The sequence below is a fragment of the Lynx rufus genome, unplaced genomic scaffold (assembly GCF_022079265.1).
Source record: "Lynx rufus isolate CCGP_SWC_20201006 ecotype Redwood Valley unplaced genomic scaffold, mLynRuf1.p SCAF_3, whole genome shotgun sequence".
Classification (NCBI taxonomy): Eukaryota; Metazoa; Chordata; class Mammalia; order Carnivora; family Felidae; genus Lynx; species Lynx rufus.
This window is the reverse complement of record NW_025814845.1, coordinates 17631412-17658657: the sequence shown is the minus strand read 5'-3', so window position 1 is coordinate 17658657 and position 27246 is coordinate 17631412. Positions and strand designations below refer to the sequence as shown.

The following is a 27246-nucleotide window of genomic DNA, read 5'->3' as shown; positions in this document are numbered from 1 at the left end:
GTTTGTCAGAGCAGGTAAGGCGGGAGTGAATCGTTAACAAAATGTTAATGTTGCTTTGCTCAGAATGTGCACAGAGGGGCATCGGAGATGAGTCCATATTTAAAAGTAAATCTATGAATAAGTAGGAGGAGGATTTATTTTGCAACTCCATCCGAGTGCTGCGGTGCATGCTAAATCCAGTGGAGAGGGTTCTTATCCTGTCTCATGGTTGGACTTCTCTCAACTATTCAAAGGGAAAATCCAAAATGAGATCCCCAGACTCCTGATGGAAAAGGGTGTTATTATTCAGATATACCCCAACAGATGAGCAGAGGGAAGTTCAAGGATGTTCATTGCCACGTTGTTGGTTATAGCAAAATGACTGGAAGCAACCCAAGAGTCTAAAAATAGAGAACTGGTTGGGGAAACAGCACTGCTGTGGAATGCAATACTATTGAAGCTTTAGAAAGAATGGGCCTCTGACAGCCGCGGACAAATACGGTACGTGGTTAACTTAAACAAGAGAGTTGAGGGTCAGAATTATAGGAGCTTTTTGGAAAGAAAATGCATATGTATCAATACAGATAGATGTGTATGTGAATTATTGTCTGCGGAAAGGGAAAAGTCTGGAAGCATACACACCAAGCTTTTAACAATGTTTATGTTCACTATTAAAGAAGGATTGGGAGAGAGGGCACTCCTGGTTTTATTTTATACAAATCTGCTTTGTTTGATTTTCTTCTTCTTTTTTTTTTTTTTTAAACAAGCAGTGATTTCTTTAGGGATTAAAAAAATACAGAAAGAGAAGCATATTCCATTTGTTCAGTGAGGTGATTTTTTTTCAGCACCTATTGCTTCGGATTGGGAGAGTAAAAGCAGACCCAGCTGATGCCTGTTGGGATCTGGAAGGCTGGGGTAAGGAGTTCTAGGAGCGCAGAGAGGAGACTGCCTTAGATCCAGGCAGACGTGGGCTCCTTCCCCACAGCCCGGCAAGTGGAGGCACGTGTCTCCCACTCACTCAGGGGCCAGCCAGTTTGCTTGTGTGCCCAGAAGGACTGGCACCAGCTCATAACTCATGCCTGGGCTTTTACAGTTTCATCCTTGGATCCTACCGGCCTCTGTTTTTAGCATGGGCTCTGCTAGGGGACTGCCTTTAAATAAATCCAATCGCAGACCTCCCATTTCAGTTGTCCCACATTGGAAACTCACCTGTGTTCATTCCTTAATGGAGTGCTGATAGAATTAATCTCTCGTGCCTCCTAAAAGCTGTTGGTAACATTTTCATTTTGGATAGAATGAAGATAAGAAAAGAAACACGTTAGACATAACAATTTTTAGGCAGGTAGAATTTTAGTCTTAAATAAGATGACCGTGGAGGTGCGTGGATGGCTCGTTCGGCGTTCTGCTCTTGGTTTTGGCTCAGGTCATGATCTCACAGTTTCGTGAGTTTGAGCCCTGTGTCTGGCTCTGGGCTGCCAGTGCAGAACCTGCTTGGGATTCCCTCTCTCCTCCTCACCCTCTGTCCCTCCCCCAATCATGCTGTCTCTGTCTCCCTCAAAATAAATAAATAAATAAATAAATAAACTTTAAAAAAATGTGAACATCTTTGGCCATATTTAAAAAAAAAATAATAGGATGACCATAGCTCTTTGAATGAAAATATATCTGTGCAATCCTTTATGGTTTTTTGTAACATATCATCTAATAGATGCACAGGATAGAAACTAAACATTTGTTGCCTGAATTAATGAGCGAGAGAGATGAGTAATGTAGACAGACTTTGGAAGACCGTAACACTTACATTATAAGGACATAGAACTTGCTAGTTTGGGCTTGAATGTTGATCAGATTTATGGGAGGATTAGGTAAAAGGAAGTATCATACAGCTTAAAGCAGTTGCACAGAGAAGGGTTTTCCGATAGTGGTGAGGTACTATTAAGACATCTGCTTGCAGGGTGCCTTGGTGACTCAGTCAGTTAAACTTCTGACTCTGGCTCAGGTCATGATCTTATAGTTCGTGGGTTCGAGCCCCACATCGGGCTCTGTGCTGACAGCTCAGAGTCTGTAGCCTGCTTTGGATTCTGTGTCTCCCTCTCTCTCTGCCCCTCCTCCACTCACACGGTGTCTCTCTCTGTCTCTCAAAAATAAATAAACGCCAAAAAAAAAAAAAAAAAAGACATCTGGTTGCCTATCAATCAGCAGGTAGGTGCAGCAGAGTAAGTCGGAATGGCTTTCTTGACCTGCAAAGCTGAATTCAAAACTGGGCTCAGCCCCTTGTCAGGTTTTGTAATTTTGGACAGGCTAGTTGACTTCTCCAGGCTTCAGACAATTCATTGGAAAAATAAGGACATTAATAATAGTCAAATTTTTCAAATTACATGCCATAATTTGCATAAAACACTTAATCCAGTATTTGGCATTTTGTAAGCCCTCTATAAAAGTTGACTCATTGTTTTTATCGTATTTAGAAACCCTCAAGTAAAACTGGAGGAAAAAGATAAGAAAGCATCTCAAAATAAGGTTCTTTTGCTCAACTTTTTAGAGCAGCACCTAGGAACTATTTCTGAGATAAAACACATTCTTCTGAGAGTCTTAGAGGGGAAAAAGTCTCTTTGGAACTTTCGGTGGTCCTGATTTGGTGGTGAGTTACACTCAGTAAATTACTCTCTGGAGGTGCTTTCTCAGCTATATAAGGCACATCCTTTTTCCCAGGATACTAGGCTGTCATTTAGTGCCAAAGAAAAAGCCATTTGCAGAATGACACCGTGGCATCCCCAAAGGGTTTAATTTACCTCCCTGGAAAGTGGTATATTTCAAGGCACTGCAGAACCAACCATATTAATAACTCAGGTGGTTTAATTGGCTTTTCCCTCTTCTCTCTAAAGCCCCGTCGATCCCATGGTAATTAATTGTGTGTCCTGTGAATTGTGGTTATTTACAGTACCGAGGAACCAAAATGAATCTGTATTAGAAGTTGGCGGGAGGATATTTGAGAAGGCTGTAAAGAGACTCTCCAGTGTTGATGGTCTTCACCAAATTAGCTCTGTCGTCCCCTTTCTGATGGATTCCAGCTGTTGTGGATACCATAAAGCATCCTACTACCTCGCAGTCTTCTATGAAACTGGATTAAGTGTACCTCAGGATCAGCTGCAGGTAGAGTATTTATGGGTTCCAGAACCATCAGTCCCCTGTGTTATATGTGCAGAGTAATGCTCTCATGCCCCACGTGGAAACCGGACATGTTCATGCACATCCTTTCTGGACACAAGCTGGGGGATATGATTGGCATACGCTAAGGAAGAGTTGGGGCAGGGCTTTCCAGACTCCTACTCTTTCGAGAACAACAGGTGCCCCTTACCCAGTTCTTATAACTACTCTGGCTGTAGGGCCATTGTCCCACATGACTGTTCAGCTAAGTGAAGTCATCTGGATCTCTAAGCAAAGTATTGTCACCTCCAGCCTTCTACCATCAACATAAAAGCCATACCAGACTGTTTTGCTTGTGGTTTTTGAAACCCAGTTAATTATGCGACCTGCCAAACATTTGGGATCCCATTTTTATAATTGCTGTGAGTGGTTCTTGACCACTTTTAGTTTTCCGATCTGCACATAAGGTTGTTTGTCCTGGATTTGAAGGGACTCAGTTTGTTTAAACCTGCCCAGGTGGTTCCATGTTCCTTTTGAGTGACTTCTCTGTGTATGTCTCTGGCTTATTGAAAGTCATGACTGATGGCATGCTTTCCTGAAGTCCCCAAGGCAATCCTCACAAAGGTGGAATAGTGAAGAAGATTCTAGCCCTGTGTCTGTCACGAAGTCGCTGGTTGGTCATAGACGCCTGACGTCAAGTCTCTGGGCCTCCCTTTCCTCAACTGTGAAATGAGGCTATTGGACCAGCTGAGCTCCAAAGACCCTTCTCCACAGTAGCGCTGTGAGAGCGTAAGGTTAGGACGTGGTCACTATTCATAGTATCTGCCATAAATGACGTAACTGAAACAGACCAGGGATCCTTAGACTAGGTGGCAGATGCACAAAAAGATTCAGGGAACAGCCACTCTTTTCACTGAGTAGAGGGCAGAAGTCAAGGAATTGTGAGCTCTTAGACATTAAGAAGGACAGAGAGCTAGGTCTGAAAACCGTCAGAGAGCTGCTGTGGCTTCTTTTCTGAAGATTTTTTCTAAAAGGCACGTTAACATGTTTCCGGAATGACTAGGTTCATGCTTCGGGACGGGGCCAGATGACCTTCCAGTGTTAGGATTTCATTACCTTTTTTCTACAATCTTGTGAACACTTTGTAAATTTCTCCCTAACAGGGCATGTTGTATAGCTTGGTGGGAGGCCAGGGCAGTGAGAGGCTGTCTTCAATGAATCTTGGCTACAAGCACTACCAGGGTGTCGATAACTACCCCCTCGACTGGGAGCTGTCTTACGCATACTATAGCAACATTGCCACGAAGACACCCCTCGACCAGCACACGCTACAGGGAGATCAGGTAAGATAAAGAAGCGGGCGGAGATCATCATGGCCCTGTTTACACGGACTTCCTGAACCATTTCATACAGTGTCTGCACCTGTGGCTGGCTCATTTTCAGGCCTTCAGAGGATGATCATAATCGAACGGAGAGGAAAGCCATCTTACGTGCTCCAATTCATATTTCCTGTGTTCTCAGGCTGAATGCGGGAACAGTCCTCCATCTATGCATGAAAAGCTTTTCGGGAGTGGGAGGGCTGGTGCGGGAAGGGTAGATTTGGCCCTGGACAGAATTTGATTTTGCAGAGAGCGTGTACCAGAAACAAAGACACCTTGTCTTTGTTCCAAGGCCATGTGAGCGGGTGGGGCTGGGAGGTGTTAGGGATTGGGTCACATTGAGTGGGGGCCACAAGCTACGGGGTCTTCTCAACGCATAGTCAGCAAGCAGGGTCTGCGGTAGAAGGAAGCAGGCCCCGTCCCTAGCTACGTTCCCAATGCTGGGCACCTCGAGAAGTGGCTGTCCCCATGACATGAGCCTCGCTAGCCAGGTCTTCCAAGTGACTGACGTGTGATGTTTGAAGACTCTGCCCAATCCCAGATTAAGGACTGGATGAAGGGCACTATCTCTAGCCTCTCCTTTTGTAGGCTTCCAAATCTTATTGACTCATTGGACAGAGAAATCAGTGGCTCACATCCCCCCCAAAAATACATAACATGTTACCTTGGATCAACTGATGGTTTGCTTTGAGGATGGTGAATAAAAAGGTCTATACATAGAAGTGATGGTGTAAGATTTCAAGGAACGATGATGCAGGTCTGCATTCAGTGGGAGTAGACTATGATGTGGTTGGCTTCTTGGAAGGTATTTGTATATATCCTCTTTATCCAGGAAGGATTTAAGACGTGATGGTCGCAGCCCTTGAGGCAGTCAGGTTGAGAGGAAATGCAAGCCGTCTCTACCAGGAGTCGGCAGGGTTCTTTTTCTGTAAAGAGCCAGATAGTAAATATTTTAGGCTTTGCTCATACAGCCTCTGTTGTAGCTGCTCACCTCTGCCAGAGACGGTATATAAGCAAACGGGGAACCTGGGTTTGTGCAGCCATAAATAGTACATAAACTGCATGGTCGGATTTGGCCCTGGTATAGGCCATAAACTCTCGATTTTCCCTGCTTCTGCTCCGTAAGCCCAGGGGATACGCCTGGCTAAGTCAGGATTGGAGAATCTTAGCCTGAGCGGCTACCCGGGAACCAGAACCACTCACTGGTCCCCAGCTCTCCTCCTGGATGGCACTCAGAAACCCACAGTGCAGAAAACTTGTGCCTTGATGGTTGGCGATGGATAGTATCTGGAAATGAAATCTACAGGGGCCGCCGTACGGTTATGAAATAAATGAGTCAAAAATACATGCTGTCAGTGAACATTAAACATGAGTCAGACTATAAAATACCACATGGCTACCTATATAGACATTCTGATTCCTTCAGAAAATAACAATTTCTCCTGAATAAACTTGAACGATCTTGTCATTATTGTTTGTATTCTCTCAGTGAAAATATAAGCTATGCGCAAAATTTGACCTCAGTTTGACAGGAATTAATTTATGAATTGATCAAAAAAAAATTTTTAAAAGGAATTATTCTGAAAAAGGCATTCATACAAAAAGCAAGCCACAACGTGATCTTGCGGTGGGTTTAGCTAAGCCTGAATGTGTTAAGAATGTCCTCTATGTATGTATTATACTTTTAAGAATTCTAATTCAGCATAAATTAGCAATGGGAAATAGTGTGTTGCTAACAAGCTCCTTTTCTTTTGAAGATTTGGCACATGAAATGTTATGATTATGAAAGAAAATGTTTAATTGGTCAGAACCAGAGAAGATGAATAGAAGAGATCCATCTTGCAGCTGAAAGTCGTATGATTAAGAATCACAGATACGAATTATGCAGTTAGAAGAGTTGTATCATCGCTCATTTTCTTAAGAATGTGTAATTAATGGCTTCTTGAGAATTTAAGCAGGTGTCATACATGGATTTAAATGTCCTTTTGTTGAGAAATCTATTAATTCACCAGCAGCACGAAACAAACGAGGAGATATGGAAAGCCAGACCTCTAATTAACAAACCAAGGATCCGTCAGTAACTCCTTCCTTGATTCTTGCTTCGTTTTTTCTTTTATGTACCTCGTGCTTCAAATCATTTCATCTTCTTTATTAGTACTCTCGCTTCGTGTCACTTCTTTATGAGTTAGCAGGTCTTTGGCTCAGGTGGAAGAGAAAGAAGATGCTGGCTTTTGTTTGTTTTGTGACTTAATCGTAGACGAGCCACTTTCCTTCAGTCGCTCCTCGGAATGTGCTTTTCCACGTTGGTGGTTTGGTCCCCCGCCTCGTCTCAGCCCCTTTCCAGAGGGGCAGGGGTCTCGTCCACACCCTTGGTTTCAACTGCCCTCCACATACTGGTGACACTCGGACCTTCCAGTCCAGCTGAGATTTTCTTACGCACTGCCATCTGGATTCATAACACAGTGAGGAGGAGGTAACACACGGCCCGTCCCCCGTAACTCCTCCGCTGATGGCCCTACCGTCCCTCCTTGCAGCCAAGGAGCCATCCCCCCATCCTCCCATCTGTTACAGCCCCCACCAGCTGCCCATTTCTCTCTCCGCCTGTCTCCATCCCTGGGGCCATAGGTGACATTTGCCCCTTCTCACCTCTGCCCCCAGCTGCTGGACAGCCTCCTGCTCTGGGCTGAATTGTGCTGCTCCCCATCCCCACCCCCACCCCCGCCCAAAGAACAGGAGAATAGGATTTAAACAGATAGCAGGATGACTATGTGGGGGGGGGGGGGCACAGTGAGAAAGTGGCCACCGGCATGCCAAGGAGAGGGGCCTTCGAAGAAACGAAACCTGCCAGCATCTTGATCTTGGACTTCTGGCCTCTAGAACTTTAAGGGAATAAATGTCTGTGGTTCAAGCCACCCAGTCTGTGGCGTTTTGTTATGGCGGCCACAGCAAACCGATGTGCTTCCTAACTGGTCTTTCTGTCACCAGCCTTGTCTCTTCCCTTCTCTTCTCACTACTTCTTCCAAAGTAGGCTATCGGCAGTCAAGGCTCTCAACCTGGCTGCACGTCACAATCACCTGGGGGTTTAAAGAACAATTCCGTGCAGGCTCCACCCCACAGTCTTGAGGTCGCAGCGTGGAGGGGCCTGGGCACACGTGTCTGTGTGTATGTGTATACAGTTGACCTTCGAACAACAAGAGGGTTAGGGGCACCGATCCCCCATACAGTTAAAAGTCCACATATAACTTTGACTCCCCCAAAGTTTACTACTAATAGCCTACTGTTGTCCAGGAGTCTTATTGTTAACATAAACAGTCAATGAACACATGTTTATTTTGTTATATGTATTATCTGCTGTATTCTTACGATAAAGTAGGCCAGAGGGAAAAAAATGTGATTAAGAAAATCATCAAGAAATATATTTATAGCACCGTATTTGTTGGAAAAAAAAACAAAAAACCTGCATGAGGCGGGCCTGTGCAGGTCAAACCTGCGTTGTTCAAGTGTGTTTGAAAAGCTCGGATGTTCATAATGTGCAGCCCGTGTTGAGAAGTACTGACCCACGACGCCTCAGCTCAGCGCATCGCTTGGCGTAGGAGGATTTCTTTGATCTGGTTTCTGTTTCTCCAGCCTCAGCTCTCAGTGATCCCTGCTCAGCCTGTCCGCCCTGGTGACACCATACTATAGGCCACGCCTTGCTGTTCCCGCCTCCTGGTGCTGTTTGGTCTCCTCTGCCTGGTCTGTTTCTCCACACTCACTCCTCTTTTCCTGCCTGCTGACCCCTCCTACTTGAACACTGGGCTCAGACCTCACCTCCTTCTCCACGTCTATTGGTGGTGGGGCCAGGGCACCCAGGTGTATCCCTGCCATTGCCCTTATGAACGCTTATGAAGGGTGCCACGCACAGGGTCACAGAGCTGGCTTCCCCAGGAGACCATAGGCTCCCTGTTACAGGCTCCTTGTTCGTGTCAGCGATCTCAGTGCCCAGCACTGGGCGTGACACACAGTTGGCACCCAGTGTTTACCAATGGGCTGACGGATGGGGTAAGAGTGGAGAGCATCCAGTGATAAACCTGAAGTTATTACATTGTCTTGTTGACTCACTGGTGCCTAAAAAAAATATTTATTTAGTTTGAGAGAGAGAGACAGAGTTAGTACAGCAGGGGAGGGACAGAGAGAGAGGGAAAGAGAGAATCCCAGGCAGGCTAGTCAGTACAGAGCCCTGCGGGGGGCGGGGGTGGGGGGGGGTCAAACTCATAAACCGTGAGATCATGACCTGAGCCAAAATCGAGAGTCGAGGCTTAACTGCCTGAGCCGCCCAGGCGCCCCAGACTCTGGTGCTTTTTGATGTGACCAGTGTTCATTGTTGACTGCAAGCGCCCAAAGCACTTGGCTTTAAATCCCGCCCCTCTCCCAGTCAGCCTTTCTGGGTGGCATCCCGCGTTTGAGAATTGTGGGTACTTATCCTTACAGCTCGTATTTCCCCATTCTTACTTTAATAAAATCCCTAAAATGTGAAATTTCAGCAAAGAAAACGCACACACACACCCACCGTTGGGAGCCAAGCGTTACAGCTGATTTTAAACACCCTGAGAGGCGGGTTCCCAAAGGCGGTTCCCACAGGCCTCGCAAGAAGTTAGCAGAGGTAGGCGGTTTAAGTGTAGGCTTTGAAATTGCCCTGCTCCTGAGTTCCCAGGGGTGCTGGCTGAACCGTCATATCTCACAACTCCAGAGAACGCAGGTGCTCTGGAAAATGTGAAGGCCCCAGTTGCAAAGTCGGAGGGGTTTTCCAAGTCCTGCCCTTTCTGCCTCCCTTCCTCTCTGTCTCTCTGTCTCTCCCCCCACTTCTCTCTCACTCTTTTCTCTTGTTCTCTTTGTCTCTTTTCTGTCTTTTCTCTTCTTGTCTCCACCACTTCTCCTGCCCTCCCTACCCCGTCTCCTCTGCCCCGCCCTGTGATCAATGGCGAATAGCCGATACGGTGTGAACACCGCCCTTGGAAGCTGCAGGCTGAGCAGAGAGAAAGGTGGTGACACCGGTGAAGTGTCAGCATCTCTGGGACAGTGTGGTGCCTCCTCTGACAGTGGGCGTGGGGGCTGTAAGGTCTGTCCAGTCTCCAGACGTTGGACCTCCTCTGACCTGGTCAGCAGATTTTAACCCTGCAGTACAGGATATGAGCTCATTCGAGAGACCTTGACTTTGTAACGCAGCAACAAAAAGAACCCCTCAGAAGCCACAAAAGTCCCAGCGCTGGTCAATGTGGGGCCCTTGGGTCCCTGCCAGCATCTCTTCAGCTCTGCCCCCCAAACACCCCCACTGCTGCTTCTCCACACCACACCTTCTTCCTCCTGGCTTGGTCATATTTGCATCCGACGCATCATTCTCCGGTCACACAGTGTTGTCTGAATGCATGAACAGCCGAACGTTCCTCCCTTTTAGGGGTCGTTCCTTCATCAGATGTCTTTGCAGGTGGTCGGCTTTCACAGAAGGCCCAGACCATATTGCTCCGGTGCTGGCTGCCGCTGTAGTGACCCCAGTACCACGGAGAAGCTACCAGCTGCCTGGGTGTGGCACACAGTGGAGGTGTGGCTCCGGCCAGATTTACTTGGGTTAAGGTCCCAGGTCCGTTGTTCACTGGGTGTGAAATCTTAGGTGATAGTGCTCACCTCTGTCTCCGCACAGCTTTTCACCAGTAAAGCGGGTGCCATGATATGTACCTCACACGGGGGTCACAGCTTGAACAAGCGAACCCACATGATGTGTGGCTAGTGGAGCCTGGCTTCCGTCCCCACAACTCCCCCTTTAAAGTCTGTGACTTTCATCTTCTGACGCATAAAATGCTCTTAGATAGACCCCACCGCATAAGGTTGCGAGCTGCACAAAACTGCAGAACCAATAGGAGGGCTAATGTTCTAAACGGCTCCCAGCCTTTTACGTGTCGGAGTGAAGTAAGGACCTAACAGATGATGGGTTCCATTACGGAGAGCTCACCATGCACCACACGCTCTGCTAAGCTCTTTTATAAACAGTCTCATGGAATCTTCACGCAACCCTATGAGATCAGTTCCCATTTTACAAGTGGGGCAACTGAGCCTCAGAGAAGCTGAAGAACTGCCCAGAGTCACACAGCGGTTGAGTCGTGGAGCCTCGATTGGAACCTAGGCCTTTCTAACTCTTCATACAGTGAAAAATAGCGGCTGTTAGGTTGAGTGCTTTTGATCTAGCAAGTACCATATGCTAAGCTCCACTTTATGGATGCAGAGACTGAATCGCAGATAAATAAAGTTAGTTGGCCAAGGTCCATGGGTAGTTCGTGGTGGGTTAGAATTCCCCTTGGTCTGAGATGAAAGATTGTGCTCTTAATGGCCCTGTCCTGCTGCAAAACTTGATGGCACGACCCAGGGGAGCCAGACCAGGGTACAACGACACAAAGGACAAAAGTGTCACTTCTTCAGAATTATGCACAGCTACCCAGTTCCCTCAGAAATGTGGCCTTTGCCAAAAGCCCACGAGTTCACTATCAGGGAGGACAAGGAAGCAGTCCACCATTTGCTTCCTCTCAAATGCACGAGCCCTTCACGGGGTGGTGAGGTCTATGGGCCCCACAGCCGGCCAGCCTGGATTTGATTCCTAAGTTTGTAGAACTAAATATATGCTCTTGGATAAGCTACTTAACTTCTGAGCCTCAGTTTCTTCATCACTGAAATGGAGATATTGACAGAGACACTCTTACAAGGTGGCAAAGATTCAATGAGGCAGTCTTGGGCAAAGCAATTAGAACAGTGACGTATTATCAGTGATACATCAACTATCATTGATATGTCAGTGATATATCGTCACTGCCAGAGAGCGGCAGAAACATCTAAGAGTGTAAATCCCGCAGGGTAGGACCTGTGTCTTCATATGTCATGTCTTTCTTTTTTTTTTTTTTTTTTAATTTTTTTTTTCAACGTTTATTTATTTTTGGGACAGAGAGAGACAGAGCATGAACGGGGGAGGGGCAGAGAGAGAGGGAGACACAGAATCCGAAGCAGGCTCCAGGCTCCGAGCCATCAGCCCAGAGCCGGACGCGGGGCTCGAACTCACGGACCGTGAGATCGTGACCTGGCTGAAGTCGGACGCTTAACCGACTGTGCCACCCAGGCGCCCCTGTCATGTCTTTCATTCAAGCCCCATGACAAAGTTAGAGAAGGAAACAAAATAAGAAAAATAACCAAAACTCAAAAGACCCCGAACTGTCCAGTTGAAAACAAAATTCTAACTGAGGATTCCATTATCTGAACAGCTCCAGCATCAGCCCAATTCCAAGTTCACCCCAGACCGTAGAGTGTCCCCTGGAGTTCGAGCTGAAGCACCCACTCGTTAGTCCTACGCTTGTCGGAGTCAACAGGATAGAGTGGATTCTAGGGCCTTCTCGCTAGAGGGTGACACTGTGGGGAGCCCGAGAGAGCCCTTTCTTTGGAGTCAGACCGGGCTGGCTTGACAGCTCTACAAGGCAATCATGAGTTCCTGGTTTCACCTTTCAGGCCTCCGCTTCTTTGCCTATAAATCGAGGACAGTGACATTTGGATGGCAGTCCTGTCGTGAGGATGAGGGGACAAAAAGATTTGTTAAACCCCTGGCACAATGATGGTTTCTATAGAAGGTAGTGGGTGGCCTTATTCTAATTGTTGCTCTTTGCTTGGTGGCCTCCACGGGTTAGACACTGAGCAAGACGGGATGCCTGCTGGGTTCCCGACACAGTCCCCACTTCTCAGCCCCCCTAGTGCCCTGGGGAGGGACCCATGGTGCCATGCGGCCATAGCAGAGGAGACAGCTGCCAGACCGTCTCAGGAATGGGCTGCAGGCTAGAGTTTGTGAATCTAAGAATTCTTCCTCGCCAACAAAGAGGGTCAAAAGGGAAATCAGGCCTGGCTCCTTGTTCTCTGAGTCTTCTTTCCCAAACTCATGCAGATCCATTATTTTATTTTATTTTATTTTATTTTATTTTATTTTATTTTATTTTATCTATCTATTATTTTATTTTATTTTATTTTATTTTATTTTATTTTATTTTATCTATCTATCTATCTATCTATCTATTTATTTATTTTACCATCTGCTTGTGCCATGTGCCGGGCATGGGAGGCCTTCCCAGCACCCCTCACGGCATTGTTAAATAGAGTTCATTATGTATAAGGGGAGACCGTGAAACAACAGCGCTGGTCTCTTGATAAACAGCCACAATTTACACTTCAAAATGAGTCTGATTTTCTGCAGAGGAGTCGGATACCTCCGAGGCGGTGCGCAAATTCAAAACATTTTGGGAACTTTTCCCTTTGGATTCCCCCTCAGAGCCTCTAGCACCTTCTTCCTCGCATCCTCAGAATTAACAATGCCCTCTTTTCGGCAGGGTAGATTTAATTTTTGGAAATAGCCAAAAGATATTTGAAGCTGAGCCTTCTAAATAAAAAGGGTTAGTCATGCAGGATAATAACACTTTGGGATTAAAAAAAAAAACAACAACAAGGTTATACTTAGAAAATATTGATTCACCTTTTTTGAGGCCGTGTGTAACCTGCCTCTGAAATCAGTGGCGTGAACGTGGTCTTCTGAACAAGCTTGAGCAACGGAAGTGGGAGTGGAATAAATTTTGTTCTCCCAAGGCAAACGCTTTGGTAGGAACAAATATGCCCATTTAGGTAGAGGAGATGTGATACATTCATTTAAAACGCATTTGATCTTATGACATTGTGAACATACCCCGTGTTTCAGTTGTTCAGATAGTTTTTACTTGAGCAATTGCCAGTTTAAGAATAATGCCATGGCTTTTGCGTGCCTAAATCATTTGGGCATTTCCCGTGTCCCCCTCCTTCTGTTTTCCTTCCTTCATCCCTCCCTCTTTCTCTCCTCTATGTCCTTCCTTTTTAGGCATATGTCGAAACAATTAGACTGAAGGATGAGGAAACGCTCAAGGTACAAACCAAAGAGGATGGAGATGTCTTCATGTGGTTGAAGCACGAGGCCACCCGAGGCAATGCGGCAGCTCAGGTAAAAATGCGGGCCACTGTTTTGGAAATTCTATCGGTTCTGATAGACCAGGTTATGCCATGGTAACAGATTGTCCCAAACCTCAGTGGCTTGAAACAACACGCGTTAGTTTCTCACTTCCACTACCCGTCCCGTGGGGGTCGGCACGTGCCGTGCTCTCATGAGCCCCTACAAACCAAGCCACCAGGGGCTTCATTGCAATACAGTCGCCCACAGCCACTGCGGCGGGGCTCTGCGCAGAGAGGGGCCGCCTCTCATGTTTCACTAGCCAACGCAAGTCACCTGGTCTCCCTTGACGTCGCGTGGGCCGGAAGTGTAGTCCTACCCTGCACCCAGAAGGAGAAAGAGCTTTAACATTTGTGATCTGTCCTAAAGACTACCATCAGACATTTTAGTGCATTGGATAGAAATGAAAAAGAAGCATCTTGGGGTGCAGTAGAGATTAGAGGGATATCAAGAAGAAGGGCCGTGAATTCAGCTAAGAGACTAACAGAAAATCACGTGCAGTATGTTAGACCAGAGGACCAACCTTGTCTCTTGAACATGTCTTGTGTTTTTGGAAGGACTTTTCAGAGGTACCAGGAAGGGCAGAAAGCTGGGAGAATGTTCTCTATCTGACTTCTTCCCTTGATTTCACTATGAAGAGAATCCCTTAATGGGAGACAGCTTAGGCCGATTGCACCGGTTGGGAGAAAGCCTCCTTCCCCAAGAGTGGATTTAGCTTTTGCTCTGTGCTCCTGGTGAGCACACGGTGTGGGAAGAGCCTCTGGGTCTGTTAAGCAGGCAGAAGCTCAGAGATGGGAAAAAGAAAGAGAACAGAAAAGAACAAATGTGGGGCGCCTGGGTGGCGCAGTCGGTTAAGCGTCCGACTTCAGCCAGGTCACGATCTCGCGCTCCGTGAGTTCGAGCCCCACGTCAGGCTCTGGGCTGATGGCTCAGAGCCTGGAGCCTGTTTCCGATTCTGTGTCTCCCTCTCTCTCTGCCCCTCCCCCGTTCATGCTCTGTCTCTCTCTGTCCCAAAAATAAATAAACGTTGAAAAAAAAAAGAAAAGAACAAATGTATTGACAAGCAAATAGTTCAGAGACCCTTTAGTGTTGAATGGGTTTCCCATCCGTCTGTAGAGGTCTTCCTAGAATTTCAGGAGATACTTTGAGGGACGTTGTAGGTATTTGAGGAGTGAGGGGAAGGAAGAGGAGACGAGAGAAGAAGCAGAAAGAAAGACCACAAGAGGCCAGAATGGGCCAGAATGTTAACAGACATTGCTCTGGCTCCTGTTGGACATCTCTCCCTGGCCTGCAGTCTTTCTAGTGCAGGAAAGAATTCTAGTACATAATTCTGGAAATGCCACTGCCAGAGTCATTTCCTGGGTACTCCAGAGCTTGCATGAACTTTCCTTCCTTCGTTTAGCAAATCTTTGTGGAATAGCTTCTATGAGCTTCTACTGAGCTTTGCTGAATGGGGGCTGAGGGGATAAAGGCAGACAAAAAAAACATCTTGAGGTTCCTATCCCCAGAGAGCTCTCAGCCTTGAGTGTCATGGTGGAGTCAGTCGTGTGGAAAAATGCTGGGATGGGGAGAGAGAAGTGCCTTCCTGATATGGATGTGCACAGGCCTCCATGCCATTCACTAGGCCAAGTGACAGGCAGTACCTCCCAAAGGAGAGGGGCTTTGAGGACAGGAGACAGTCGTGATCGTTGACCAAGTTCCATCCAGCTCTGGCCCGGGGTGCAACAGATACGTCCACATACACGTGCACACGTGCCTTGTTTCCAGCTGGTGCTGAGGACTCGTATTTACACGAGTTCACCTTTCAGGGCTCCCAGTTGGAAGATAACACGCGCCTACCTATTTCTTGGTTCTCATGGGAAAACATTTTGAACTTGGTCTGTCCTTCCACCTTTTAAAGTCTTATGTTAAGCATTACACAGGAAAGTCATTCTTCTAAATTGCTACTGTCTTGAAGCAACGATTGGCCCAGATGCTGTTTTGGGGCCAGCAAGGTGTGGCCAAGAATCCTGAAGCGGCAATCGAGTGGTATGCCAAGGGTGCCCTGGAGACTGAGGACCCCGCGTTGATATATGACTATGCCATTGTGTTATTCAAGGTAAGAATCCCTCGGTTTGTGCCAACGTTATACAATTCTTATCAGACTTCTGAGCAGTTTCCTGTAGGCGTGCTGGCAAACAAGGAATCTGTAACTGAAAGAACTTAGTATGTATGTGCTTCCATCACTCTTGATGGAAAGGGATACTTGCTGGAAAGGCAGAATCAGAAACAGTGCCCTGGTCTCATTTTTAATCATTAGCCTTATGTTTGGCACCTGGATTCTCTTTGCTTTTGCAAGCACTGTAGCATTCTGGAGGAGGCACCACGTTTTACGGATTGGAAAACGGCCATCAGCCCCCAAAGGGGCTGCAAGTTCCCCACCAGGCAGAGTTGTCATTGAATTACAGCTTAACCGAAGTGTGTGTTTGGGCTGGATCCCAACGGTCTGGTTGGTCAAAACAAATATCTTGCTTTAAGCCAACAGGAGAATGGGGGGGGGGGAGTTGAAAGCATTAGCACAGGAGACAGAGGATGGAGTTCGAGTCCCTCCTCTGCCATCATCACCTATGTGTCCTTGGAGTTATTTGATCTCATGGGACAACGGTAATGATCACAGATTGAATGAGATAATATAATGAATGGGCTTCAAGAAATGAAAAATACTGTATCTTACATGAAATCTGAATAGATCACACTGCTTGAGCACTTATTACCGGACTTACATGTATTAATGCATTCAATCCTCATAACGACCTTGTGAGGCAGGCCCGGGGGTGCATTATGATTGCTGTTTATATATGTGGTAACAGAGGCAGAGGAAGGCTTTTTAACTTGCCCAAGGTCACATAACTGGTACATTTTAGAGATCTGGGACTGAGCTCCAGGCACTTTGGCTTCAGAGTCTGTGCTCTTCACCCCCAAACACAGAGACATCAACTCCCCAACCTTGGCAAAGCGAAAAGCTGTTGGCTCCAGTAAGGAAACCCTTAGATCCTATGTCATGCCCAAAGCAAGTGGCTGTCCTCAGATAGTGAGTGTCTTCAGACAAGGACGCGGATTTGTGCGGCCAGGTCCATCTTTGGAACCGCAGCTGTGGCCACTCACTGATTCACAACCGTGACTCTGCTACGTTTCAGACCCTCCAAAGCCTTAAAACCTATTGGTTGATGTGGTTTCCAAATGTAGAGTCTGGACTTCCCTTTCTCAGTTGTCAAGTCAACACAGAAACGGCTTGACTCCTAGCCATATGCTGATGCATCCGTGTGTTTATTCAATAAACACCCATTCGGGGCTGACAAAATGCCAGACTCTGCGCTAGATGGAGTGACAGATGGATGCGGGCGCCGCGTCCCCGACCTCAAGGGGCTCATGCACTGGTGGAGAGGGCAGGCACGGAGAGGCACCTGTCCGCCGGAGTTGGGGCCGGCCACTGTCAAAGTGCAGAGAAGATAATGGCTCGAATCGGACATGACTTCTGCCCACCCAGAGCTCGCCATCTAGAGGCAGAGGCAAATAACATAAACAAATGACTCTGGAGGTGACCTACTGTCTGCTTTCCCAAACCTTAGAGACTTTTGTTTTTCCTGCATTCTAACTGAGAATCCCTCAGTGGGATCAAGGAAGCTGCTCATTAGCGTATCGAAGATCTTACCTCTGGCCAGAAGGTCACTTTAAGTGTATTCCACGGGAAAGAACCCCGTGCAGAAAATGAGCTTCCCAAATGTGACGAACAGTACTGTGCTCCGGGCTTTGTGTGGGCCTTGGGCATATTGTGTCATGGTGCCATGACAGCTGCAGCTTGTCCAAGACAAGACAGTCCAGGCCATCCCGTCTGGCATCCACAAGAGGACAGAGCTTTGACCTTTCCTGCAGCAGCTGTTTTTGATTAATTCACTCAGTGGATATTATTGAGCACTTACTACGTACCAGGGCCTTCCATTTCTCTCACTTAACAACTTCCAGGACTACTCAGATTTGTGTAGAGTGCATAGCCCCTGTGCAGGAAGTTATCCCACTTAGGATGAAATGAACAAGTATTCTGGAAAATGCACGGCAGCTAGAAATCAGAGTATCTGAGTTCTAGTCGTAGATCCGACTGTAAGTCTTTGGATGAGTCATCCTCTCTGGGCCCCAGTTTTATTCCTTCAAAGCAGAGAAGTTGGAGAAGAAAAATTTGAGTTCAGCCAGGTTCTAACATTCTGTCATCCTGGTCTTTCTGACACTTTTCCAGAAGTCCAAAAGTGTTGTCTCATTGCCCTATCCAGTTTTTCCGAGTAGCCTTCTTGTTCTTTTTCTTTTTTTCCTCTCTTTTTCTCTAATTAAATGAAGTAATGGTGCATTTCCGAAAAATATTTTCGTCTTCAACTTTGCTTCAGCTCATTGGCTTTATTAAATAGGTAAGTTAAAGTCTAGTAAAATTTGGTGCATATAGTTTCACTTTTAGTTGGAGTCACGATTTTATTTTTGGGTCCTGAAAAAATAGAGACAACCATATCCTGCATGTTTTCTGGGTCCTGCCAGGAGGTTACAAATCGTTATGTGTTCTCAGCACAGAACTGGAATGCACACGAGGCAAGAGAGCGTGGTAGTTGTGTGCTTGGACTCTGGGGCCTGCCTGCCTGGGTTCAAATCCTGCCTCTATATCTCACTCACTGTGCTAGTCTGGGCAAGGGCTCAGAGGGGAATGCTCACAGCACGTCTCCAGGCTTGTGGTGAGGATGAGGTGTGACGGCCCAGGGTTGGGCACACCCTAATTAATGCGGGAATGTTTGCTAGTGTCATCTTTATTCGCTGTGGTGCTAAGTATTTCAACAGAGTTAAAAGCTATATTCATTGCAAAGCCCTGCCACATTATGTCACAATGTGACCCCATCAACCGCCGTGTCTGAGGCCAGGAAGAGTCCAGGGGGCACCTGTGGTGTGTGTCAGTCACAGAGTCCAGTTGAGTTTGGTAGCAGCGACGGTTTTCATCCAGCTCCCGTTGCCCGCCATTTTTGTTGTCAGTCCTGTGTTGAGAGAGACCTCAGGGACCCCTCCAGCTCCCCCCTCAGACCTGCCACTTCCCCACATGGTCCTGCAGACACTTCAGCGTGATCCCACGAAGTTCCTCTCTTGCAGCAGGAACCCCAAGGAGCACCTGGGTGGCTCAGTCAGTTGAGCGTCCGACTTCGGCTCAGGTCACGATCTCACGGTTCGTGAGTTCGAGCCCCGTGTCGGGCTCTGTGCTGACTGACCGCTCAGAGCCTGGATCGGATTCTGTGTCTCCCTCTCTGTCTGCCCTTTCAATCTCTGTCTCTTTCAATCTCTGTCTCTTTCAATCTCTCTCTCTGTCTCTTTCTTTTTTTTTTTTTTTAATTTTTTTTTTCAACGTTTATTTATTTTTGGGACAGAGAGAGACAGAGCATGAACGGGGGAGGGGCAGAGAGAGAGGGAGACACAGAATCGGAAACAGGCTCCAGGCTCTGAGCCATCAGCCCAGAGCCTGACGCGGGGCTCGAAATCACGGACCGAGAGATCGTGACCTGGCTGAAGTCGGACGCTTAACCGACTGCGCCACCCAGGCGCCCCTCTCTCTGTCTCTTTCAATCTCTCTCTCTCTCTCAAAAAAATTATATATACTATATAAATATATCAAATTATAATATTTTTATAAAAATATATAAAATTATAATATATATTTATATAGTATATAAAATTATTTTCTAATATATTTCTCTCTGTGATGGTGCTCAAACCACGTCTGCTGGGAAAACTTGCTTTTGCCGGAGGAGGAACCTTGTCAGTTTCTGTCAGCATCTGAGGCAGAGGGTTCCAAGGGGTCCTGTCTCCTTTGCGACGGGCTCTCAAGCTGGTTCTAAAACCACCGTGTTCCACCCTGGGGACTCCTGAGAGGACCCAGGAAGGCTGCAAATGGCAGGCCTGATAACTTTTGACTGTCCAGTGCAGATAAAGCGCGGTATCTGGCTCACGGATGAGACCATCCCCAGAGGAACACATCCAGGATGACCAAACTCATTTAGCCCTATTCTTCAGGGCTTCTCCCAGTGGTACCTGTGGACAGACAGGAATGCGACCCACTGGATGATAATGGGGGATTTTGTATGGACGCTAAGCTGGGAAGGTCAGGTCCGCTGCCTCAGCTCCGCACACATAAGCAAAATAATGGTGGTGGTGACGATGATGATGGGGTAATGGCTCTGCATCGAGAGATCTTTAAGGGAAGGCTTCTAAGTAGGAAGGCTTGGGTTTTATTGTGTAAGTATTTTACCTGGAACACTGATATACCCACGTGATGTCTCTGAGCGCGCTCTGGGTTGATTTTCTTCATACTCATTGCTGTTTATCATGGTTTAGGGTCAAGGAGTAAAAAAGAACAGACGGCTTGCCTTAGAGCTGATGAAGAAAGCGGCTTCCAAGGTAACACTTTTGCATATTGTCAGAGGGAAACATTTGCACCGCGCATGCCCACACGCCTGCAAATCTGCCAAAGTGAATGGCCAGCCTTTGGCCCCGGTAGAAAACAGGAGTCGGGAGGGAGGTCACTGGCATTGCGGTGATTAGTCATTTTGGAGCTACAACACATACGGAAACCTGTCACAATGGGGACGGCAAAATTCAAAAGCTGAATTCACCTTCCAGTCAATAGAATTCAGGCCGATCTTGTTTGAAGGCTAAAATTATAATCACCTGCTGCCCTGATAACAAGCAAGGGTTGGGGGTTGGGGGGGGGTAGCGGGGCTCCTTGGAATTGAATGGGTATGTATAAATGCCATTGAATTGGGAAAACCAAAGGCCTAATTCCCTTGAAGCTTAACCCCGTCATGTCCAATGCTCCTTTACTTCCTGGGCTTTAATAACGGAGACGTTTATCCAGTTTGTTGCCGGGTTTAGAAATTTCTTTGCTTTTGTCACTATTTACTCTTCACTGCTATTGTCAACTCAGCTGGTTTCACTCTGGCCCTACAGAATGGAGGTTAAGTACCGTTTGTGAGGGGACGCACCCACACACAGTGCATGCGCACCCACCCAAGCACACTCAAGGGTGCACGCGTGCAGATTGGCAAATAAATACATTTGTAGAAACCACTGTAATTCTACAACCTTGACAGGGTCCTCTCTAGCCCTCCTGTCTCTTGAAAATGCCTCCCTCCCCCAGGCTGCCAATATCTGCCTTATCGACAAAGACTCCTGAAGATCCCGTGCTGATTTTTTTCCCTCATTCCCTCCCCTTGAGAAGTTCAGAGTGTCTTTTTTGTGTCGAGCAGAAAGTTGGAGCATGGAACAAGAGAGCCAGAAGACTTTTCCTCCACCTCTGTGGTGTCAAGAGGGCACGTGACCCAGGAGAAGGGAGCCTACTTCAGCACACAACGACTCCTGACCCCACACAAATGTTAGGGCAGAGGTAGAGAGGCAGTTTCATGGTGGTCCTTGAGGGCATTGTTTCCAGAGAATCCTAAAATGGGGCAACGCTGGGGTTTCCCGGAAGCTGGGAAATTTGTGTCTCTTTGGCCATCGTAGTGGTGCGTTGATGTCTAATGTGCTTTGCTTGAAGGGGTTTTGAGCAGAGCTTGGTTAAGTATTGGGAGATGCAGTTTTATAGCCTGGAGTCACTGCCTCCTTAAAAGTGCTTTGTGGTTCTCACTCATTCACTCAACAAGGAATTTCTAAGCCCCTACTCTTTGTCAGGCCCTGTGGCAAAGGCCGCATATCATTTGATTTTTAGGCCGCATATCATTTGATTTTTGGAATGAGTGAAGAGTCACATGGAAGCAACTCTGGTGATTGAGCGGTACCTCTCCAGAACAAAGTATGAATAGTAAGCAAGAAGACGGGATTTCTTGTGGGGCTCCAAGTGCGGTCCCTCCAGGAGTTCCGCAGATGTTCTGAGGGATGGCAGGTGCATCTGAAGAAGCCTGTGGCCTCTGGCTTCGCAGCAAAAGCCATTGTGAGGCTGTTCCACAAGCCTGTTCCAAAGCTGGTTCTTGCCACTTTATAGCATTCCCTGGTCTATTACAGTATTGAAATGCATTCTGTAAGATTTACCAGCAGACCACCTTGCACCTGCTACTGTGTGAGGTTCAGGAAGAACGCTTCTATGCCTAGATCCACAGCACTGATACTCCTTCCAAGTGTCCGTTATTTTGGAGTCCGCTATCTGGAGGGCCTGGAGATCTGAACCCTACTCTCCATCCTCGGGGTATAGGGTTTGGACTCCATTTTGTTTAACACCGAGATTCAAAGGGCGGCTTTCATTCATTTGTCAGCTATTTACTGAGCACCTACTCTGTGGCAAACACTAATAAAGGGACTTGGGAAACAAGATTCCCACCCTCATGGAGCTTCTCTTTTAACAAGCATTGTTAGTTTCTTTCCCCTGGTCTTCCCGACACCCAGAGTCCAACAGAGAACCTAGGAAGTATAGCCTCTTAGGATCCGTGGCAGACCGAAAAGGCTCAGACTGGGATCTTGGCATCTATTCTTAAGGGACACTTGTCCTTCGCTTGTGAAAGGGGGGTGAAAGAGGTTTGGTTCCATACTTAGCCTCTAACTTAACAAGTCTCACGGAGGCAAGGGCGCCGTTAGACCCTCGGATCCTTTCTCCCCTGCTTCTTCGTGGTTTGGTGGGGCTGGCAGGAAGGGAGGAATGAGAACACTGGACGCCCAGGTTACACACAGTGTTCTCCCTGCGGGTGGGAGGCTCGATCCGAAGCGCTCACACCCCCTCAGGGCTTCCGAGCTCTCAACAAGCCAGCCGCCCGCTGCCCTGTGGAAGCAAGTGGGAGCTCCTAAGGAAAGCAGACGAGAGCACCTGACAGCACAAATCAGCAAGCACAAGGAGGCTCCAGGCTAGATTCGCATGAAGCGCTTCCTTGGTACCAGCCCCAGGTTTAGACACAATTTGAAAACCCGCCTCCCATCTCCACCGCCCTCCACCTCTGCCTCAGCCGCACCAGACTCCACCTGTCAGAACCGGGATGCTAAGTGGCCCCGAAGCACCTGTGTTTTGCCCGCCGCTTCCCTCAGAGGATTTGTTGGTGTTTGGGGCAGAGGAAGCAACAGATGGGCAGGCGGGTCACCTAGAAACTGTCCCAGCCGGGGGTTGGGGGAGGGCCTGGCGTCCTCTCGCGGGTGAGCGCTTGTGAGTTTCAAGGTCACTGTTGACACTGCAGGGCAGTAAGCAGCCTTTTGTGGACAAGGGCATTGCGTAAGAGCCCCCAGGAGCTGAGTGAGGCTTTGGGGGGTCAGCATGACCACGGGGCCAGGAGGCAAGAATCCCAGCAGCAGCCGGAAGAAACCCACCTGGGAAGGCTCTGAGGCAGGCTTGTGTTTTCTAACTCTTAGCGTCTCTTTAATGCCATCTGCCCCCAAAAAGAGATAGGAAAGGTTTTGCTCAGACTCAGGCAGAGTGCTTTCACAGCAATTGATTCTCTTTAGGTTTCACTTAAAAAAAAAAAAAAAAAAAAAAGTAATTTCTTTTTTGTTGTTCTAAAACCCAGGGATTGCATCAGGCAGTCAATGGCTTAGGATGGTATTACCACAAATTCAAGAAAAATTATGCCAAAGCGGCCAAGTACTGGCTAAAAGCAGAAGAGATGGGGAACCCGGATGCATCGTACAATCTTGGAGTCCTGCATTTGGATGGCATTTTCCCAGGAATTCCTGAAAGGAATCAAGTAAGTCTTGAGGAGCAGCTGTGCAGGTGGCCACCAGCTCATGGAGCCTTGAAGGTCCTATGTGCCCCGTGGGCGGTGCAGGATGAGGCCCCATGGGTGGTGCAGATGCCAGCCAAGACGCAGACCCTATCCTCAAGAAACTCAAGGGTCCAGTTAGGAAGATAAGATAGCCAAACACCAAGGACGGCATCTAGCCAAGTGTCCAGTGTGTGCCAACTGCTGTGACCCAAACGGTTCTTAATGGGAAACTGTGAAGACCAAAGCAGTCAGGAAGGCTTCCCGGAGGAGGAGGGCCTGAACTAGGGAGGAAGGGGGAGATGATACAAGATGACAATGCATCAGAGGCAGTGCAGAGATTGATATTACGAGAAGGAAAGAGAGCTGGGTCCAGAGAGGGTTACCGGAAATGAGACGAGATTTAATGAGAGTAAAAACAGCGGTGCCTCAGTGGCTCAGTAGGTTAAGCAGCCCTCTTGTTTTTGGCTCAGGTCATGATCTCACAGTCTGTGGATTGAGCCCCATGTCAGGCTCTGTGCCGACAGCTCAGAGCCTGCTTGGGATTCTCTCTCTCCCTCTCTCTCTCTGCCTCTCCCCTGCTCTCACTGTCTTTTTCTCCAAATAAATACATAAACATTTTTTAAAAATGATAGTGAAGGGGCGCCTGGGTGGCTCAGTAGGTTGAGCGTCCACCTTCGGCTCAGGTCATGATCTCACAGTTCGTGGGTTCGAGCCCCGCATTGGGCTCTGTGCTGACAGCTCAGAGCCCGGAGCCTGCTTTCGATTCTGTGTCTCCCTCGCTCTCTGCCCCTCCCCCACTCACACTCTGTCTCTCTCTCTCTCTCTCTCCTTCAAATATAAATAAACATTAAAAAAAATTTTTTTTAAATAAAAATGATAGCGAAAACAACAGTGATAGTCTTCAGCGTTGGTGAAGCACTTTCTCTGTGACAGAGACTCACAGATACTTGACATGCATCCCGCGTCATTCTATCCTCTGCAATAGCTGCTGTTACACCCATTTTGCAGAAGGAACCCTCAATGCTCTGAGAGGTTATGTCACTTGCTCAGAGCCACACACTTAGTGGAGGCAGGGCCTGGATCCTTGCACAAAGTGAAAGCCCCTCATTATTAATATTGATGATGGTAATTATAATTTCTGCACCATTACATTCTGCAAATTCCATCGAATGCCCATCCAGGCACTCTTCCAGGCCCTGGGGATACAGCAGCAGACAAAAACAGTCCCTGATCCTGGGAAGCTTACATTCCAGTGGGGAGGAAAGACCATAAACAAAGAAATATATAACATGAGAGCAGGTGGAGATATGTGTCACGGGGCAATAAAGCAAGAAATCAGAGAAGGCCTCTCTGATAATGTGACATTACAGAGACTCCTAAGATCTTACATGTATCTGGGAGAACATTCCAGAATGAGGGAACAGCCTGGGCAAAAGCCCTAGAGGAGAACAAGCTTGGCATGCTCAAGGAATGACCGGGAAGCTGGAGCCGCAGCAGCAGAAAGCAGGCGAGGGGCATAGGTGGGAGATAAGGTTGGGGAGGCAGGGGCACAGGTCATTGTAAGGACTCAGCTGCTCCAAGGAAGATAGGAAGCCTGTGGGCAGCTTTGGACAGGGCAGTGATGTGCTGTTTTAAAATTTTTTTTTTTAACGTTTATTTATTTTTGAGACAGAGAGAGACACAGCATGAACGGCGGAGGGGCAGAGAGAGAGGGAGACACAGGATCGGAAGCAGGCTCCAGGCTCTGAGCCATCAGCCCAGAGCCGGACGCGGGGCTCGAACTCCCGGACCGCGAGATCGTGACCTGAGCTGAAGTCGGACGCTTAACCGACTGAGCCACCCAGGCGCCCCTGACGTGCTGTTTTAGAAGCCGCCCCTGGATCCTAGCAGAGACTAGAATTAAAGAAGACAAGAGGGGAGCAGGGGGTTAATGTATTGAATCCAAGGGAGAAAGGACGGGTGACCCCAGAAGGGGTCGGAAATGTGGCTCGACTATGTATGTACATTGAAGGTCAAGGTGACTGGGTTGATAGTGTTTTGGACGTGAGGTGTGAAAGGGGAGAGGAGTCAGGGTGACTTCAGAGTGTTTGGCATTTATTGAGGTAGAGTGGAGAGGGCATTTAGTGGGGTGGGCAAGACTGAGGCAGCAGCAGATTTGGGGGATGGGGGACCGGAAGATTATTTTTTGTGAAGCATCGTACTAAGCCTTGAGAATACATCTCATTTAATCCTTGAAACAGCCTTTGGGCGGCAGGGTGGCCCACAGTTAAGCATCTGACTTTGGCTCAGGTCATGATCTCAAAGTTCGTGGGTTCAAGTCCTGTGTCGGGCTCTGTGCTGACAGCTCAGAGCCCAGAGCCTGCTTCCGATTCTGTCACCCTCTCTGCTCCTCCCCCCACTCACGCTCTGTCTGTCTGTCTCTCTCTTTCGAAAATAAACATTAAAAAAATTTTTAATTAAAAAAAAATCCTTGAAATAGCTTTTCCTGCTAGGTACTATCAGAAGCCACATTTTTCAGTTGAAGAAATTGAGTTAAACTCTCAGTTGGAGAGATTAACTAACATGCCCAAGGTCACACAGCTAGTAAGGAACAGAACTGGGATTTACACCCAAGCCTGTCTGATGCCGAAGCCCTGCCTTGAGAACGACAGCTAACTGCCTCCGAAAAATAATAGTACCCAGTGGAACATACACCCTGGTAAATGTTTGTCTTCTGCATTGCTAATGTCTGGTAACCCGCCCACGTATCTGCAAGTGTGGATTTTTTATTGTCACATTCTAATTCTCACCTTCCTACTGGAAATGCAGTTTCTGCACAGGGGTTTGAAGGAAGGTATTAAGCAAGGTCAGGAAAGTAAATGCCTGGATTTTCACCTGGTGTAACTTCTGGTACGTTCTCCTATTTAGCTTGTGGGGGTTAGGTGATTCCTAGCCACGTGCTGTCTTGTTTATTTACTGGGTAAACTTAACAGACTCGCTTACCGTTAATCACATCCAGAGGCCAGCTTCTGTGGTTGGCTGTCTTCCTGAAGCTTGACTTGGTTTTCCTAAAGATATCAGAAGTTATGAGCCTGTGAAAATCTCAGGCGTTAAGTGTCTGTCTCACCACGTTGGCTCTGGTGAAACCAGCCCAACTAGAAGGACTCCTTACCAATGAGATGACTTTGCTTATCTCTCTACAGACGTTAGCCGGTGAATATTTCCATAAGGCTGCACAAGGCGGACACATCGAAGGAACCTTGTGGTGTTCTCTCTATTATATCACAGGCAACCTGGAGACCTTCCCTAGAGATCCCGAGAAGGCTGTGGTGTAAGCATCTGTCAGATGTCGTGTGCGAAGGAAAAGCCACGTACTTTATTCATTCACAATGCCTGACAATGGGGTTCCTTCTCTTTGTTTTGCAATTTTTAATTTAATTTTTTTTGTTATCAGGTATACATGCACATAGTTTAAAGAACCCCATGATTTCACAAGGCAAACATAGATTAGAAATCAAGCTAAAAAAAATAATTTGACAAGGGAAACCAGAAAATCTGCTACCCCACCCCACCTACACTCTTTCCTGCTCTTAAGAATAAGTCCCTTTCAATCTTTGAATTATTTCTTTATGATTTGCCTCTATCTTTAAATGACACGTTTATACCACTGTTTCTTGTTATTTTCATCATAGGCTTTGTCTAATGATGTCTCACTGTGGCAGATAAAGATACAGTTCTCTCTCATTCAGCTGCCACCTGCTATCCCACACATCCACACTTCCCACCCTGTCCCATTTTCCCAATAAATATATCATTATTTTGGTTAGATTAGTATCAGGGTGTCCATTATTATGACCATGTGAATGCTGTGCATGGCTGAGCCATGCAGTGTCCTAGGACTGCCTTTTCTTTCTTACACAGCTTTTTGTTTTCTGTGGGGTAATAATTATATTTAATTGTTCTTTAGTTGCTTAGCTTTCTGCGTACTTACCATTTCTCG

At 47.3% G+C, this 27246-nt stretch overlaps 1 protein-coding gene across 5 annotated transcripts in view; it reads left to right on the top strand.

The window, feature by feature from the left end:
• SEL1L3 (SEL1L family member 3) overlaps positions 1-27246 on the top strand; it is a 105915-nt gene that overhangs the window by 52161 nt on the left and 26508 nt on the right. For all 5 annotated transcript variants that reach the window (XM_047091783.1, XM_047091780.1, XM_047091779.1 and 2 more), the window contains 7 exons: positions 2921-3132; positions 4290-4469; positions 13411-13530; positions 15494-15634; positions 19930-19992; positions 23073-23249; positions 26450-26577. In XM_047091783.1, the coding sequence (XP_046947739.1) occupies positions 2921-3132; positions 4290-4469; positions 13411-13530; positions 15494-15634; positions 19930-19992; positions 23073-23249; positions 26450-26577 (1021 nt within the window). The remainder of the gene's footprint in view (positions 1-2920; positions 3133-4289; positions 4470-13410; positions 13531-15493; positions 15635-19929; positions 19993-23072; positions 23250-26449; positions 26578-27246) is intronic.